We start from the raw sequence: 16,343 nt of genomic DNA, 5'->3' as shown, positions 1-16,343 counted from the left end.
GGCACACCTAATAAGGGGCTATATTTAGAGGCTGTCATTATCTGGCTCCCTGGGGACAAACCTCGACTCTTATTTCACAGACATTTCATTTCTAACCAAGCTCTGTCAATCCCCCTTCAGCCTGGCATCCTTTTCTGACAGCCTGGCTGTGGACCGTGTGGCCACGAGGAGCCGCTGCTGCCCTGTGTAGTCAGAGCCCCAGAGGCAGTGTGGCGGGCAGTGGGGGTTAGGAGAGCTCCTGCCTGTCTCCTCTATTCCATTCTGTTCTGCAGCTCTCGGGGGCTGGCAGCTTCACTGTAGTGAGCTGGGGTACCCATCCCATGACAACACACTCTCCCCAGGAAGGTTGGTGTGTGTGTGTGTGTGTGTGTGTGTGTGTGTGTGTGTGTGTGTGTGTGTGCATGCACTCCTATGTATGGGTACTCAAGCACCGTGCATATGTGTAGAGGCCAGAGATCAACCCTGGTGCTATTTCCAGGCACCATCCACATTGCTTTCTGGAGACAGCCTGGACCGTGCCAATTAGGCTAGACTGACTGAGCCCCTGAGATCCACTCATCTCCACCACCCCACCCCAGTGCTGAGGGTACAAGAATACACTGCCATGCCTGACTTTTTAAATGTAGGTCCTGGGACTCGAACTTGGGTCCTCATCCTTGCACAGTAATTGCTTTACCGACTGGGCCAGCTCAGAGGTCACTATTCTTAGCTTACTATTAGCTGTAAACCTTTGAGCAGAGAGTTGTACAAGTGCCCAAGGCCCAGAGGGCTCCAGGTACTAGAATGCCACACACTGATGGCAGGTGGCCATCTAGGCTTCACCCCAGGTCACAGGTTCCTGTGGCCTCCTGGGATAATACTGCCCCCTGGAGGCTGGGAACGAGACACACAGGCCAAGAAGGCACCTCTAGATGCCCTTAGGGCCATTATGTCCAGGTGGAATCCACCAACCACATGGGGATGCTATTCCAACAGTTTGTGTGTCCCCAACGTCACAAACTTTGCCTCTCTGCATTGTGTGTGGCTCACGCCCCTGGGACTGTGTGTTTGTGCACTCTTCCTGTGGGTGGAAGGCTGCCGAGACTCACAAACGAGGTGGCTTAAACAGCAGGAGCAGGTTTTCCCACAGACATGGAGGCAGGTCTGCCTCTCTCCTGGCTCTGGGGCAGACTTTCCTTGATCCTTCTAGATGCCAGGAGCACCTAGTGTCCCCAAGGTGTGGCAATAGCATCTTTGAAGGCCTGGCGTCTTCTTCTCCCCTGTGTCTCTTCTCTGTGTGTCCCTCATAAAGCACCTTCATTGGCCATAGCCCACGAGGATCATTCAAGATTATCTCAAGCTGGAGCTTTGCCTTATTTCCATCCGCACAGGCACAGGCATAGGCAGGCAGTGGCTTCCCTCAGCCCCTCCTCCTCTGGCTGCCTTGACCACCTAAAGCAGACGGAATGACCCCTGAGCAACACCCCTCACCCACACTGAGCAAACCAAAGGATCTCCTCATGAGATGGAATGAGGCTCCCGCGGCTCCTCCTCGCTGCAACCGCCATCACTCCCTCGGCCTCTCTCCCCGGCTTCTCTCATGAACCGCCCTTCCTATGGATGCTGCAGGTCTCCACCTCTGTATCCCCAGACCTGGCACCCCCACACACACTTGATACTGAAAGCCCAGCTTCCCTCATGAGGGAAGTCCTCCACACTGTCCCACCTCCCTACCTCCACCAAGGCCAGACTCTGAGGGAAGGGGTGCCTCCCTCAACCACCTGGCCCCTCTTCTTTTCCTTCACAGGTTGGTTGTGGGTGCCCCACTGGAAACCAATGGCCATCAGAAGACAGGAGACGTGTACAAGTGTCCGGTAACCCAGGGCAACTGCACCAAGCTCAACCTGGGTAAGTAGCCACTGGCCTCTTCTTGACTGCCAGTCGGGTACAGAGCAGGGTCTGGCACCCGCCCGTGTTCGTCGTCACAGGGATCCTCTCAGCCCATGTTACATACAGAGCAGACTCTGACAAATGTCTACATTTACAGCCGCCTGTCTCTAGCTGTCCTGTGAGGTGCACCACTCTGCTCACACTGCAAATGAGGAAGCTAGGCTGAGGAGACAGCCCGGCCAGTAAAGCCTCTGCCCGGAAGCATGAGGGCCTGAGTTCAAACTCTAGAACCAACGTGTAAAGAAAAAGCCAGGCGCGGTAGTGCCGTTCGCTGTCCCAGTGATGGGGCGCTGGGATAGGCATATGCTTGGAGCTCTGGCTAGCCAGCCTGGCATATTTGGCGAGTTCTAAGCCAGTGAAAGACCTGTCTCAAACAGAAAGATAGGTAGTGCCAGAGGGAAGACACCCAAGGCTGTGCCCTGACCTTCACATACACTCAGGGAATTAGGGAGATGGAGACAGACAGAGACAGAGGAGGAACCTGAGGCCTAAGAGATGAGGCATCTTTCACTTAGTCACGTAGCTCGCCCTTCTTCAGGGGCTGACCCGGATTTATGGCCACCCTGCAAGCGCTGTGCAGGACACAGGCCTCCAGGGTCATCCACCGCCCATGTGCTCAGGGCTTTCAGTCTCTGCAGAACGAATGTGCTCTTGTTTCTGATCTTGAAACAGAAGTCTCGGCAGCTAGGTCTGTGTCTGTGTGTCGTCGGCAGCAGCGTGCACCAGGGGCTAGGCCTGGCCACATCCTGCTAGGCATTTCTGCTCACTCAATTCCCACCACACAGAGTGAGACTGGACCATCCAACAGATGACAAAGTGACAGAATGAGGAGACAAGAGGACATGCCCAGGACCACCTGGCTAGTAAGCAGTGTGCTTACTAGGATTCCAAGTTATTCAGCATGGCCACCCTGCAACCACCATGCCTAAATGGAGGTTTTTTTCCTCTGGTAGAGGTGGGGAGACACCAGACAGACAGACAGACAGACAGACAGACACACACACACACACACACACACACACACACACCACTCCTCTAAACACTTCCGTCTTGTCCCAAAGGACAGACAGATAGTGGTTGACCTTGTTCTGCTCAAAAATCTTACATGGGCCACAAAGCCACAATTCTAGGGCCTTTTTCTCCTTCTCCAACAGGGTGCCCCTGCCCTAGAAACTCACATGAGGATCCAAGGAGAAGGGACCCAGCAGGGCAGTCAGCCCACAAGAGGAGTTGGCTGTAGTTCTAGAGATAAACAGATGGAGGGAAAGGCCACCATCCAAGAGAAAGCCCAAAGGAGTTGGATTCCCGGGGTCACCAGTTGTCTGTCACATGATGCTGGAGGCTCCCAGGAACCACCTGGGTGAAGAATTCAAACCCGAGCACTTCTGAGGCCTGTGCTTCAGTGAAAACACAGCAGAAGGGAGTCTGGTTGGTGGCTTAAGCGCTCCCCTTCCCGAGGCACAGGCTACCAAAGCAGGCGGGGGGGGGGGGGGGGGGGTGCTTCCCCTCCGGGCTGTCAGTTCCAATGTTATCAGGGACTATGGGGGTCCAGCCCCTCAATAGTCCCCTCCCAGGGTCCGGGAAGAATCTACAACCAGCTGGCAATTAATCTTTGATGAAAAGAAATGAATCTATGTACACGAAACTCCTTAGTCCATATACTTTATTATTCTGTGTCAGTTACAAGCTTATATTCTGCTCTCATATTTAGGTCATCTTTAGCCTGATTTCTCTCTACACGTGTCTGCGATCCCCTCTAAGTTCTATCTTAATTCCTTCATCTAGTTCTGCCCCTTCTAGGTTCTCATCCATCTTGTTCCTTCCCATATCATTTCCTCTCCCATCTCCTTCTCTCTCATCTGGCTCTTCCTCATCTTCCATCCCGTTCCTCTAGTACTCTCCTGTAGCCCTTCAATCTACTTCTTCCCCATCTCAGTTTGTTCCTCTCAAGTTCTTACCCATCTAGTTCTTCCATTCTCTTCCCTCCTCTCTGTCCTCTGCTTTACAGTTATATATCTCCCCAAAATCACAATCCTCCCCTCCACCCAGGACACTCAGCCTGAACTTCCTCAGGCAGTGATTGTCCGCTATCAGGATCAATGGAGGTTGATAGAATTACAAGAGGGACACAGTTGTTAATTACATTTGTGACCAAAGGGAAGTGACTAATGAATTAACTAAAGCTAAATATGGGTAATATCTAAGAAGAGGGATCTTACGTGCACAACTATAATCTTAAATGTGTTTGGTAAAAGATGTTAAAAATCTATAAGTTGCTAGGTGTAGTAGGTAGCCATTCCAGCTTGGATCTGGAAGTTCCAACCCCATTGTGACTCTGGCAACTGTCACGCTATGAGCGGGCGAGGGGAGGTGCCTGAGACCCGAGAGCTGGATGGGCCAGCGCTCTCTCCGGAGCTCTGCACAGTCCACCTTCACCGTTCAGCATCCCGGCACCGGGAGAGCGCACAGAGAGAGCGCTGGCCCATCCAGCTCTCGGGTCCCCAGGCGCCTCCCCTCGCCCGCCTCGTAGGCGTGACAGTTGCCAGAGTCTCAATGGGGGTTGGAACTTCCAGATCCAAGCTGGAATGGCTACCCATTACAGCTAGGTCAATGGGAGAAAATAAAACTGTCTTCTTTTTTCCTGTGGCTCCTATCTGTCCAAGCTGTCTGCGGTTTTTCTGCAGGGTGGGGGGAAGTGTGCTCAGTCTCTAGGCAACCTGTGTACAGCTGGATGCCTCTGGTGATAGTTAAAGGGAGATCTGGAACTGGAGGTAAGGTTTGGGAAAGGAGGAAGTTAAGCTTAATTAGCACATCCACCAGGCCTTCTCAAACAGGTAGCCTGGATGCTTAAGTCTGTTCTTAGAGAGTACAGAGGTATCTCTGATAAGGTGATGGACCTGGCCAATGCTACCAATAATGATAATTACAGGGAGGCTTGAACTGGGAGTTCTGGCTGAGCATAGCTGTTAGCACAGAAGGTTATCTAAATATTCTAGAAGTGGTTAGGTAAGTAGTTAGAGGTCTATAAAGTTAGTAAGGCTGTAAGAAAGGAGAGGTCTGAGCTAAATTGTGTAAAGCTATTACTTAATGTCTACCTGACCTAGGCGGTGTCCCCTTGTGGAATTTACCTTAAGTCAGGAGACTTGCCTATGGGTTGTTATCACTGTTAATCCTTGGAAATTGGGTGACCACCTGGGTGATGTCTCCTTTAGTCCTTGAAAGTGGCTAGGGGAGATAGCTGATTCCAGAGAAAGCCTTTCCTGAGACTGTTCTCCAAATGCCTGGAATGTGTATGTCTAGAGAGTGATCAGTCCACATTGTTAGCCCTTCTTAGAGAAAAGTCAATTGGGAAAACTATGAAGGCACACATGATTTTCATAACAGAATACAGCTGATATATAACAAGCCAAGTAACACCAAAAACTCCTTGGGATTTGGCTTCCTCTGGAGGAATTCCCTGATTCCTCCAGGTAGTGACTTTGCCATAACCAGCTGAGTTCTTATGATATTCCTGCGGCCCGCAGCACAATGTGTGTCCTGGGGACGCTTCCATCTGTCTCTGCACCTCAGCTATGGCGCTTTCTACCTCAGGTGGAAAGAGGTAGACTGGATGGCCCGTGGAATCTGCTCTGGATCTGCTCTGCACTCTAAAGAGCACTGAGGAGCCGGCAGGGAACATGGCCGTCTGCAGAGTTCTCGCAGAGTATGCACAAAGCCCTTCCGTCCCCAGCATCTAACAGCTGGTGGTGCATTTGTAATCCTAGCCTTCGTGAGACAGTCAGAAGGACCAGAGGTGCAGGGCCATCCTTGGCTACACACTGAATTCTAGGCCAACCTGGGCTATACAAGACCCTATCCAAAAAAAAACACAAACACCCGAGAGAAGCAGGAGGGAACAAAGGACCGGACAGCTGCTCCGCCTCCTCCCCGGGGCAGTCTGTGCTGTGCTGTGGTACAGCTGTCACGGTCACCTCTGTTGTTCTGGCCCTGGCCTGTCCCCAGCCCTGCTGACCCATCGTCCTCTGGAAGCCAGGCCACTCTTCACACAGGCAGTCTCCAACACAGCGCAGTGCAGACTCTCAAAGCCCCCAGCAGGGGACACGGGTCTCCCTACAGCAGCTTAGGACTGGCATGATCCAGCCTCTCCCATTCCTGGTCTCCTAAGTATGTGTGCACACACCCCCACGCACATGCACAAGCACACACGCGCACGTATACACGTGCACACGCTTTGCTTCTGGGGATTCCAAGCTCTTTTCTACGCCTTCAGCATCCCGACAGGATGATCTAGAGAACTTTGACTGTGTCCTTGTCCTGTGGTTTCTGTACGGCCACAGAACCACCTATCCCCATCACAGCTGGCTGAGATCACCAGCTGCAGGGGGCTGCTCCCTGTGAGGGACCCTCAGCCCATGGCAGGTGGGCAGGTGGGTATAAGAGGTTGGATAACTGAACCTCAGATGGCACGTGTTGCTGGGTGGATCCCCGTACAGAGAAAGCCACCTCTGCCGGGCCCTGTGGTGTGTCCGGGGTGCAGTCAGCTGGCTAGAGAAGGCAGGGCTCTGGACAAGGAGGTGAAGGCTGTGCCGTGGGCTTGCTGTGTGGCCTCGTGTAGTCGCTAGGACTCTATGAGCTTCAGTGCGTTCATCTCCCAGAAAGTGAGGAAGGAATAAGGATACCTCTAGGGAAGACCTGCCCTGCCCTCCAGGCGATCGAGGGCCGTGGGCTCACCCCGAGGGACCCGATACAGCAGGCTCTGGGCAGAGGACCCGAAGCAGCGGATGTAGGCTAAACATCTCTCCTCTGCTCCAGGCAGGGTCACTCTGTCCAATGTGTCTGAGCGGAAGGACAACATGCGCCTCGGCCTGAGCCTTGCCACCAACCCCAAGGACAACAGCTTCCTGGTAAGATCATCAACCCCACTGCTGTTCCCAGCATTCACCCCTGCGCAGACCTCTGCACAGGTGTGGAGAGGCCCAGCCAAGCATACCCTCACCCGTGCTTCTGCACACCCTTGCATGCATGTCCCTTCCACCCTCCAGATGGCCCATTCCTACAGACCAACAGGGAGAGACCCTGCATGGGTGTGGGTCTTCCTGCATGGGTGACTGGGCCCTTTGTTCCAGTGGACAGTCCAGGGAGGTAAAAGATTGAGCCTTTTTGTGCCCATACCTGGGGAATGGCACAGGAGCTGGGCTCCCCTTCTCAGTGGCCTTGCCGTCCCTGAGAAACTCATCTTTGGCCCTTCCTTGGCCAAGAGCCTGACACAGTGGTTTCGGCAGCGAATTCCACAGAGCAGAAGCATTCCTTTTCTTCTTCTCCTGGCAAAGTGGCGCTGGCCCAGCCCTGGAATTTGCACAGTGAGGGCCCTTGCAGACGAGAGCCAGCCTAACGACTCTTGGAAGGTCCACTCCTGAGGAAGGCTTCCTCAGACCCCGTGGAGTATATGGTCAAGTACAAGGAGGAAGAGCCACCACCCCAGATTACAGGATGGAGAATGGGACAGGGGTCCAGGTTCCCATGTTCCCCATTACACCTGACGTCAAGGGCACTGCAGCAAGAGAGATGTCAGTGAGACTCGGAGACCTCTCACGCTAGGAATGCCAGTACTCATGAAGACGTTTGTCTTGGGTTCTGGAGGTTGAGGCTGGGCCCTGTCGGAAGCCACATGACGAGGCTCTGTGCTGTGCTCCTTCACAGGCCTGCAGCCCTCTCTGGTCCCATGAGTGTGGAAGCTCCTACTACACCACCGGCATGTGCTCCCGAGTCAACTCCAACTTCCGGTTCTCCAAGACAGTGGCTCCAGCACTACAGAGTGAGTAGCTTCAAACCGGAAGGCTCCGGATGCACCGGGGCAGTCCAGGGAGGAGGCATGCATGGGCTCTGCTATGGCTACCTTGTACCTACAGAGAGCAGCACATGGGCTCTGTGATTGCTTCAGACCTCTGCATGATCTGAGAGGATCACTTCCGCTGGCTGGGCAGGGGGGTCTTCTAGCTGGGCCCCTGTATGGTCCTCATCCCAGGCTGTCCCCCACCCGCCACCACAGTATGACAGTTGGTAACAAATCAGATAAATTTATGAAAACCATCTTGGCATCCATGGAAGCTTCCTGTAGAATGTTGAGCACGGAGGAGGTTGCCAGGCCACCATGTATAACAGCCCAGGCTGGGGCGTCACTCATTTAGACTAGAGTGTGAATGATGTTCCTTGACATCCTGCAGCGGAGAGCCAAGGAGAACAGAAATAACCTGGGTGATGGTTACACCAAGTCAGCGTTCCCGGGCAGCTTGCCCAGAGCCTCGTGGACACGGAACCTCCCCCTCCCTCCCAAGCAAACTTGGGGAGCTAGCAGCCTAGACTTCTTGGCTCTGAGCCTCACCATTTCCTCTGGGCTAAACACCCTCAACAAGCAGCTGTTGCCTGTTTATGGAGGGCCAGGGGATTAGCACCTCTGGCTCAGGCAGCCTCCCTCCCCTCAACACCCGCTGCTGGAGGAGGGGAAAGGGGAAACATTGTCTAGTCAGCTGTCAGCTGTGGGGTGGGGAGGCATGGGGTCCATGCACACGGTGGCACAGGCAGCTCCAGGGCACAGAGGAAGGTCAGGGCACCAAGGATTTCCTCAGGGGGTGGGGCATCACAGCCCTGATGTTGCTGGCTGCTGCTGGCTGTGGTAGAGCCCTCCTGCCCTGGCCCAGGGCATCAATCCCCTAGGACTTGGCAAACGCAGATGCCAAGGTAACCTTCATGTAGTTTCTAACTAAGGGGGGCTTGGGGAAGGCTGAGGAGGGGTCTGCCATGTTTAAGAACTGCAGACCTAAATAAGGCTGGGGAGATGGCTGAGCCAGCAGAGTGCTTGCTGTGGTAACATGAAGACCTGAGGTCCATCCCCAGCATCTGCATCCAAAGCTGAACTGGTGGCATGTGACTGTCACCCCAGCACTGGAGAGGCAGAGACAGGAGGCTTCCTGGGGCCGACTGTCCAAGTCAGTCTAGCAAAATAAGAGAACTTCCAGTTCAGTGAGAGACCCTGCCTCAAAAGATATGGTGGGGAGAGATTGAGAAAGGCACCTGATGTCGACACACACCCTTACATGTGCACACACACACACACACACACACACACACACACACACACACAAACACATATGCACACACCAAAAGCCCACAGATTCATAAACAGGTTCTTCCCAAGGTCTATTTGTTTAATTTATTTATTAAATTAATCAATTGATTGATTGAGTGATTTTGCTTGCTTGAGTTTGGTTGGTTGGTTTTAGTTTTGGTTTTGGTTTTGTTTTTTTGAGACAAGGTCTCTCTACATACCCCTGGCTGTCCTAGAACTCACTCTGTAGACCAGGCTAGTCTTGAATCCATAGACATCCACCTGCCTCTGCCTCCCAAGTGCTGGGATTAAAGGTTTGTGCCACCACACCCAGCAAGATTTACTTGTTTTTATTCTATATGTATGAATCTTTGGCCTGCATGCAGGTATGTGTACCACATGCATGCTTGGTGCCCTCAGAGGCCAGAAGATGGCATTGAATCCCCTGGAATTGGAGTTACAGATGGCGTAAGCTAGTATGTGGGTACTTAGAACTGAACCTGAATCCTCTGCAAACAGCAAAAAGTGTTTTTAAGCACTGAGCATCTCTCCAGCCTCCTCTGCACAAGGTGTCTTTTTAAAAACAATGAAATTAAAGGAAAATCAAAATAATAAATCTCATGTCTCAGTGAGACTATTTCAAAACACCAAGTGGATGACTGTTGAGAAGGAAGGACACCTCAGGCTGACATCTGCGGAGGGGAGAAAGAAAGGAGGGGAGGGGAGGGGAGAGAGAGGAGACAAGACTGAGCACAGCATCACAATCTGTAATCCCAGCACTGGGAAAGTAGGGGCAAGAGGATCAGGAGTTTAGGGTCATCCTCAGCTAAAGAGCTAGTTCCAGGCCAGCCTGCAGTACATGATATCTTGTCTTAAGAAAAAGGGGAGGGGGGGAGTAAAAATAGGATCAGCTAAGACTTATTGAGCTCTTGCCTTTAGACGTGTCTTCCCATTAACCCTTGATGGTGACTCTTAGTTATTATGCCCTTCTTTCAGCACGGAAAACTGAGAGTGACCGCCCTCAGGCCACACAGCCAGTGAGCAGCAAGGCCAAGAGCTACAGGCTGATGCCAGGGTGCACATTCCCAGCCTTCCCTTGATGACTCCTTCGTAAAACATGAAACCCATTAGTGGAAGACACTACCCGCCCATGGCAGTAAAGGAAATGGTCCTAAGGTCCTGATTCAGGCGGGGCCAAGGAAGCACTGATCAGTCGACAGCCATCAGTCTCTGATGGGGAGCAAAGGGATCAGGTTCAATTGCAGCTCTGTCCAAACAGCCCACTGGGTAGTGCTTTGGAACCAGGACATTCTAGCTGCCTTGCTTATGTGGCTCAAATGAATGCCTAGCCTGAGGACAGCTCTCCATGCAGGGGATGACAGACGTCAGCAATCATTCTTCCACTGGTCTCTAAAGATCATCCAGAACATGAGAGACTTGGGAGTGGGGACATAGCTCTGCTGGAGAAGTGCTTACCATGCGAGCATGAGGTCTTGGTCTCCAGCACCATGTAGAAAGCCAGACATGGCAATGTATACTCATAATCCCAGCACTGGACAGGACAGGACAGACGCCTGGGGCGTACTGCCAGCCCAACTAGCTTACAATAATAAAAAAAAGGAAGGTATTCTACAGACCCTGTAAAAAAGAAATAAGGTAGATGGCTCCTGAGAAATGAGACTCGAGACTGACCTCTGACTTCTATACACACACACACACACACACACACACACACACACACACACACACACACACGCACACACACACTCACGCACACATACACCAACACACACAAAAGAAAGGTTTCTTTGAGTAAGAATGTTGGAGATTTATGGACACTCGTTCCTTGATGGCCCTGATTGTATCCCTGCTTCCAGGGTGCCAGACCTACATGGACATCGTCATTGTCCTGGATGGCTCCAACAGCATCTACCCCTGGGTGGAGGTCCAACACTTCCTCATCAATATCCTGAAAAAGTTCTACATTGGCCCTGGCCAGATCCAGGTGAGTGACTCCAGGGCCTGTCTCTGCTGAGCAGGATCCCTAAGAAGCCATGGCCTGAGGGGCCACAGCACAGGGCAGCATCTTCCCATGGAAGGGTAGGCACTGGTCGGGCCAGCCAGCCCTGGGACCTGCTGCCGCAGGTGCCCGTTTCTGGTGGGCACACCAAGGATGCCTCCAGGAGATGACTTCACCTATGAAGATGACCAGGTAGAGAGTCAGAAGTCAGGGAAATCGGAAGACATAGAAAGGGTGGGCAGAAAGGCTGGGGGACAGCTGGGGTGTGGAGGCTGGGAAGAGTCAGGCATGTGAACCCTGGGAGAAATGACTTGGAGGAGGCCCTCGCTGCCAGTGCATCCGTGAGACCCTGGTGGATAAGGGCTACAGTTATTTCCTAGTATTCTGGCTGGGTGAGGACCAGGAGACCAAAGTGACAAAGTGGTAGGTGCCAGCTCTACAAAATTCTTTCTGTGCCAGAGAAGTGACCTGGCATCCAAAAAGAATCCATGCCAGAATGCCAGGCATGGTGGTGTGTGTTTGTAATCCCAGTGCTGGGAGAGTAGAAGTCAGTCAGTCTGCCCTAATTGGTGGGCTCCAAGTCAATGAGATACCCTGTGTCAAAGGAGGCGGATGGCATCCATGATGGTGATACCTGAGAGTTTTCTTCAGTCTCCCCAATATCACACATACACATATACACACATACACATGCCACATAAACACACACATGCACATATCCCACATACATATACCACACACCCATACATACACACCATATACACCACACACACATATGCACATATCCCACACACAAACACAAACACAAACACACACGCATGTACTCCACACACATATACCACACACCTATACACAATACACACACACACACACACACACACACACACACACACACACCCTACATACAACACACACAAAGGTTTTTTAAAGAAGCCTTCTAACTAGTAGGGTTGTTAAAAGGGAGCCAAGTCCTGAAGTGACAAGCCTCCCCGCCACCCTCACCCCCCCACTCAAAGACAGTCTTTGGTGAACTGGGGTAAGTACCCAGCATTCGAAGGGTTCTTGGACCCAGTAAACTCGGTGAGCCCATCTGACAGCAGCATTATCACTAAGTCCCTGAAACCAGTCTCTATGGCTTGGTGTTTATTTTGAAGCTATTAATAGTGCGGAAGCATTATCCACCTTGAAAATGTCAGAACACTTCTTATCCAAGTTTCAGGGATTCTTTGTCATACAGTTTGGTCAACAATCCTATGGTCCTAGTACATTCTGATAAACCCACATACTGCTCCTGATAAATTCTGGGGAGTGAGGATTTGAGTTGGGGTTGGAAGTGTGGCCTGGGGTGTAGGGGTATATGTGCATGTGTTCATGTGTATATGTACATATATGCACGCAGATATGTGTACATGTGTGTGCGGCAGCCAGAGGCTGATGCTGGGTGTCTTCCTGTTCTATGCATCTTTTGAGGCTGGGTGTCTCATTGAATCTGAAGCTTACTGGTCTGGCTGGGCTGACTGGCCAGAGAGCTCTAAGGATCCACCAGTTTCTGCCCTGCAGATACCACCACACACAGCTTTTAAACGGGTGCTGAGGATCCCAACTCTCCTCGCACAGCGAGCACTGTTCCAGCTGGAGCTCTCCCCAGCCCCGGCTCCTGATGGTTTAGACTCCTAGTCTGTGTTCATTCTCCATCTCCTTAAGGAAGATATTCAACCTGATGGGCTTCCCTCTCTGTGCCCCTGATTTTTCACATCAAGCCATCTGTCCATTCCCCGAACAGCCTGTCTCCCTTGGCCCGTGGCTTCCTCTGGGAAGGACTCCCTGGAGAGGGGACCCTCACAAATGGAGGTCTGAGCTTCAGGGTTCTGCTCCCCTCTGCTTTGGTTTGCAGGTTGGAATAGTTCAGTACGGAGAAGATGCAGTCCATGAGTTCCACCTCAATGACTACAGATCTGTAAAAGACGTGGTGGAAGCCGCCAGCCACATTGAGCAGAGAGGGGGGACAGAGACCCGCACAGCATTTGGCATTGAATTTGCACGGTAAAAAAAAAAGTGTGTGTGTGTGTGTGTGTATGTTTGTATAGGTATATATATATGTGTGTGTATATGTGCATATATGTGTGTATATATATTTATTTTTATGTATTTATATATACATATATCTCAGATACTCTTTTGGCTATTCCTGTTGTGTTCCTACCATTTCAGTGCTTCCAAACAGTGACTTGTTAATTCCTCAAAGTTCTGACGGCGGACTGGGCTTAGTTGCCTGGGTCCTCTCTTGGGTCCTCTGGCCTGGTTATGATCTGGTGTCAGCTAGAGTGGTTGTCACCTGGAAGTTCACCTAGGCTAGAAATGTAAGACAGCACATTCATGATGCCATCCCCAAGAGCACAGACTGGTGACCTAAGCACCCAGCTGTGGCCATCTGGCTTGGTTTTCCAACATTCTTACAGTGGTCCCTCAACTCTCATTTTCTTGAAGGAGAGAATTTGATCAAGAGACATGCACAGTTTAAACAGGGGTTTACTTAGCAAAGCGAGCACCCCAGAGAGAGGCCAGAGCGGGCTGTAACACTGGGAGCAGCCCTGTGGGTTCTGCTTTGTGGGTATGTTTAAGTGTTTATATTTGGGGTGGATCACATCTTAATCAGTGTTCTAGGGCTGTGACGAGACACCAGGACCACAGCCACTCTTATTAAGGAAAGCATTTAATTGAGGCTGGCTTACAGTTTCAGAGGTTCAGTCCATTATTATCATCATGGCAGGGAAGCATGGTGGTACCCCCGGCAGACACGGTGCTGGAGAGGTAGTTGAGAGTTCCACATCTGGATCCACAGGCAGCAGGAAGAGAGAGCCACTGGCTTGGGCTTTTGAAACCTCAAAGCCCACACCGAGTGCCCCACTTTCTCTAACAAGGACACACCTCCTAGTCCTTTCAAATAGTGCCATTCTCTAAACACTCGAATATATGAACCTATGGGGGCCATTCGTATTCAAACCCCCTCCGATCAGATCTCCCTTTTAGGGTAGTTCTACCCATGAGCCTCACAGAAAGGGGGTAGGTGTCAAAACCACCATGCAAGTGGTATTATAATGGGGGCCCTTCAGTGGTGCACATGTGTGGATAGATGGCCTGACCCTTAGTTTCTGGAATATTGGGAACAACCTGACTGCAGCTTCAAGGATGCTTGCCCATAAAGGGTCTTCTGACCATCAGTAGACACAGCTTCCTGAATCCAGCTGCAGTCTTCCTCAGTTACTTCAACACTAACTCCTTTGCCTACGGGGAGTTCACAAGAGACCCAGGAGGAGCTGGGAGACTGCCTAGGACCTAGCCAGTGGGTGCCAGAATGTGACTTCCAATACATTCCATTACCCAAGCAAGTTACCAAAGGCCAGGCCCTAACCAAAGGTGTGATTCTGCCTCTTGATGGAGGAATGGCCAAGTCAAATGGATGCCCCACAGAGACTCAGCTGCCCCTCCCCACACACCCCTTTCCACATCTGGTTCCAGCTCAGAGGCTTTCCAGAAGGGCGGAAGGAAAGGAGCCAAGAAAGTGATGATTGTCATCACGGATGGGGAATCCCATGACAGCCCAGACCTCGAGAAGGTGATTCGGCAAAGCGAGAAGGACAATGTGACCAGATACGCTGTGGCCGTAAGTCCTGCCCCTGCTCAGAGCTCTACCCTCAAACCCCCAGGGATTCCAGGGAGCTGCCTCCCTAGCAAAGGCAGAGCAAGCTGCATCCTCCTCTGAAGAACAAGTTTGAGTGTGCAGGAGGCCCTAGGTTCCATCACCAGCAATGTATAAAATCAGAGATGGTGGTTCACACTTGCAATCTTAGTCACCCTTGGCTTCATGGCAAGTTCTGAGCCAGCCGGGGCTACTTTTGTTTCTATGTGTACGCAGAAATGTATGAGATTGCATTTTCCTTCTTTTTCCAGGGAGTTTCAAAAAATAGAAAGGACCCCCAATCCTCCCAGATTCCAGAACCCCAGATAATCTTAAGGATCTTACCTGGAAGCCCCAAAGAATATCTGTTTCAAAATGCCAGTGGCGCCTGAGAAAGGCTCATGGCTGTAGCCCACCTCCAGGTCCTTGGGGTTCAGGGTTGTGGGTGTGTGGAGAAAGAAGTCAGTACTATGTCCTGGTCGTCCCTGCCCCTGTTCCCTGGCAGGTCTTGGGCTACTACAACCGCAGGGGGATCAATCCAGAAACTTTTCTAAATGAAATCAAATACATCGCCAGTGACCCGGATGACAAGCACTTCTTCAATGTCACAGATGAGGCAGCCCTGAAGGACATTGTCGACGCTCTCGGGGACAGGATCTTCAGCTTGGAAGGTGACCGGCTCTCGGGCTACCTCGTCCTCTAATTTCACAGAGCACAGTGGCTTAGCAAAATCCATTGTCTGGCCCAAACTGCCCACCACAGGCACCACTCTGTGTAGAATCTAACTGGGCTGAGTATTTTGTGAGACTCTGTTGTTTGACTACTGAGGACATTTCGGAGGGAGGGTACATTTGAACTAGGGTTGCCAGACTTAGCAAACATATAATAGAAGTGCTTATGGCAGGCATACACTAAAAAATTATGCATTGCTTCCCCAAGTTCAGATTTCCCTGGCTACTCTATATTTTATCTGGTAACTCCAGTTTGAACCCAGCAGGTCTGGCACCATTTCCTGAGGCAGGCCCTACATGTTTTCCCAGAACCTACAGGTTCCCACTCTACTGCTTTTGTGAAAGTCAAAACCATAGTTTGAGGCTGGGAATGCAGCTCAGTCAGGAGAGCACCTTACATAGCATGCTGAAGCCCTGGCTTCGATCTCCAGCATTGCTGCATAAAACCAGGCATGGAGTGCTTGCCTGTGACCCCAGTGCTGAGGAGGTGGTGGCAGGGGATGCAGAATCGGGTCACCCTCAGCTACATAGTGAGCCTGGGCTAGAACAAACCCTGTTTCAAAAAACAAGAAGACGATTTAATTCCCCAGGAGAGCAGCATGTGGGAGAACCCTGCAAAGAATCCCGTTCGCAGAGATCTCATTCTTGCCATGTATTTCTGGGATGCACCGTTCTCACATGGGGCTCTCGGCATCTGGGAAGGGGGCGGGTGTGTAGAAAGAAATAAGAGGTGATGAGTGTCCCAGAACTTGGGAAGTCGGCAATGTGTTGAAATGACACAACAGATGTGAGCAAAGAGACCGCGATGGCTCTCCCAAGCTCGGGCTTTGACACAGCCCTGGAACTCCCAGAGTCAAACCAGAGGTCTCCCCTGTGAAT

General features: G+C 51.6%; 1 protein-coding gene across 1 annotated transcript in view; it reads left to right on the top strand.

The window, feature by feature from the left end:
* Positions 1-16,343, top strand: part of Itga11 (integrin subunit alpha 11) — a 101,340-nt gene that overhangs the window by 47,076 nt on the left and 37,921 nt on the right. The window contains exons 3-9 of the mRNA XM_028867101.2: positions 1,787-1,887; positions 6,742-6,833; positions 7,630-7,744; positions 10,912-11,039; positions 12,949-13,097; positions 14,574-14,718; positions 15,239-15,404. Coding sequence (XP_028722934.1) covers positions 1,787-1,887; positions 6,742-6,833; positions 7,630-7,744; positions 10,912-11,039; positions 12,949-13,097; positions 14,574-14,718; positions 15,239-15,404 — 896 coding nt within the window. The remainder of the gene's footprint in view (positions 1-1,786; positions 1,888-6,741; positions 6,834-7,629; positions 7,745-10,911; positions 11,040-12,948; positions 13,098-14,573; positions 14,719-15,238; positions 15,405-16,343) is intronic.

Source organism: Peromyscus leucopus, chromosome 7 (genome assembly GCF_004664715.2).
Source record: "Peromyscus leucopus breed LL Stock chromosome 7, UCI_PerLeu_2.1, whole genome shotgun sequence".
NCBI classification, from domain to species: Eukaryota; Metazoa; Chordata; class Mammalia; order Rodentia; family Cricetidae; genus Peromyscus; species Peromyscus leucopus.
Note: the sequence above shows the minus strand (reverse complement) of the source record. Positions and strands in the feature narration are given on the sequence as shown.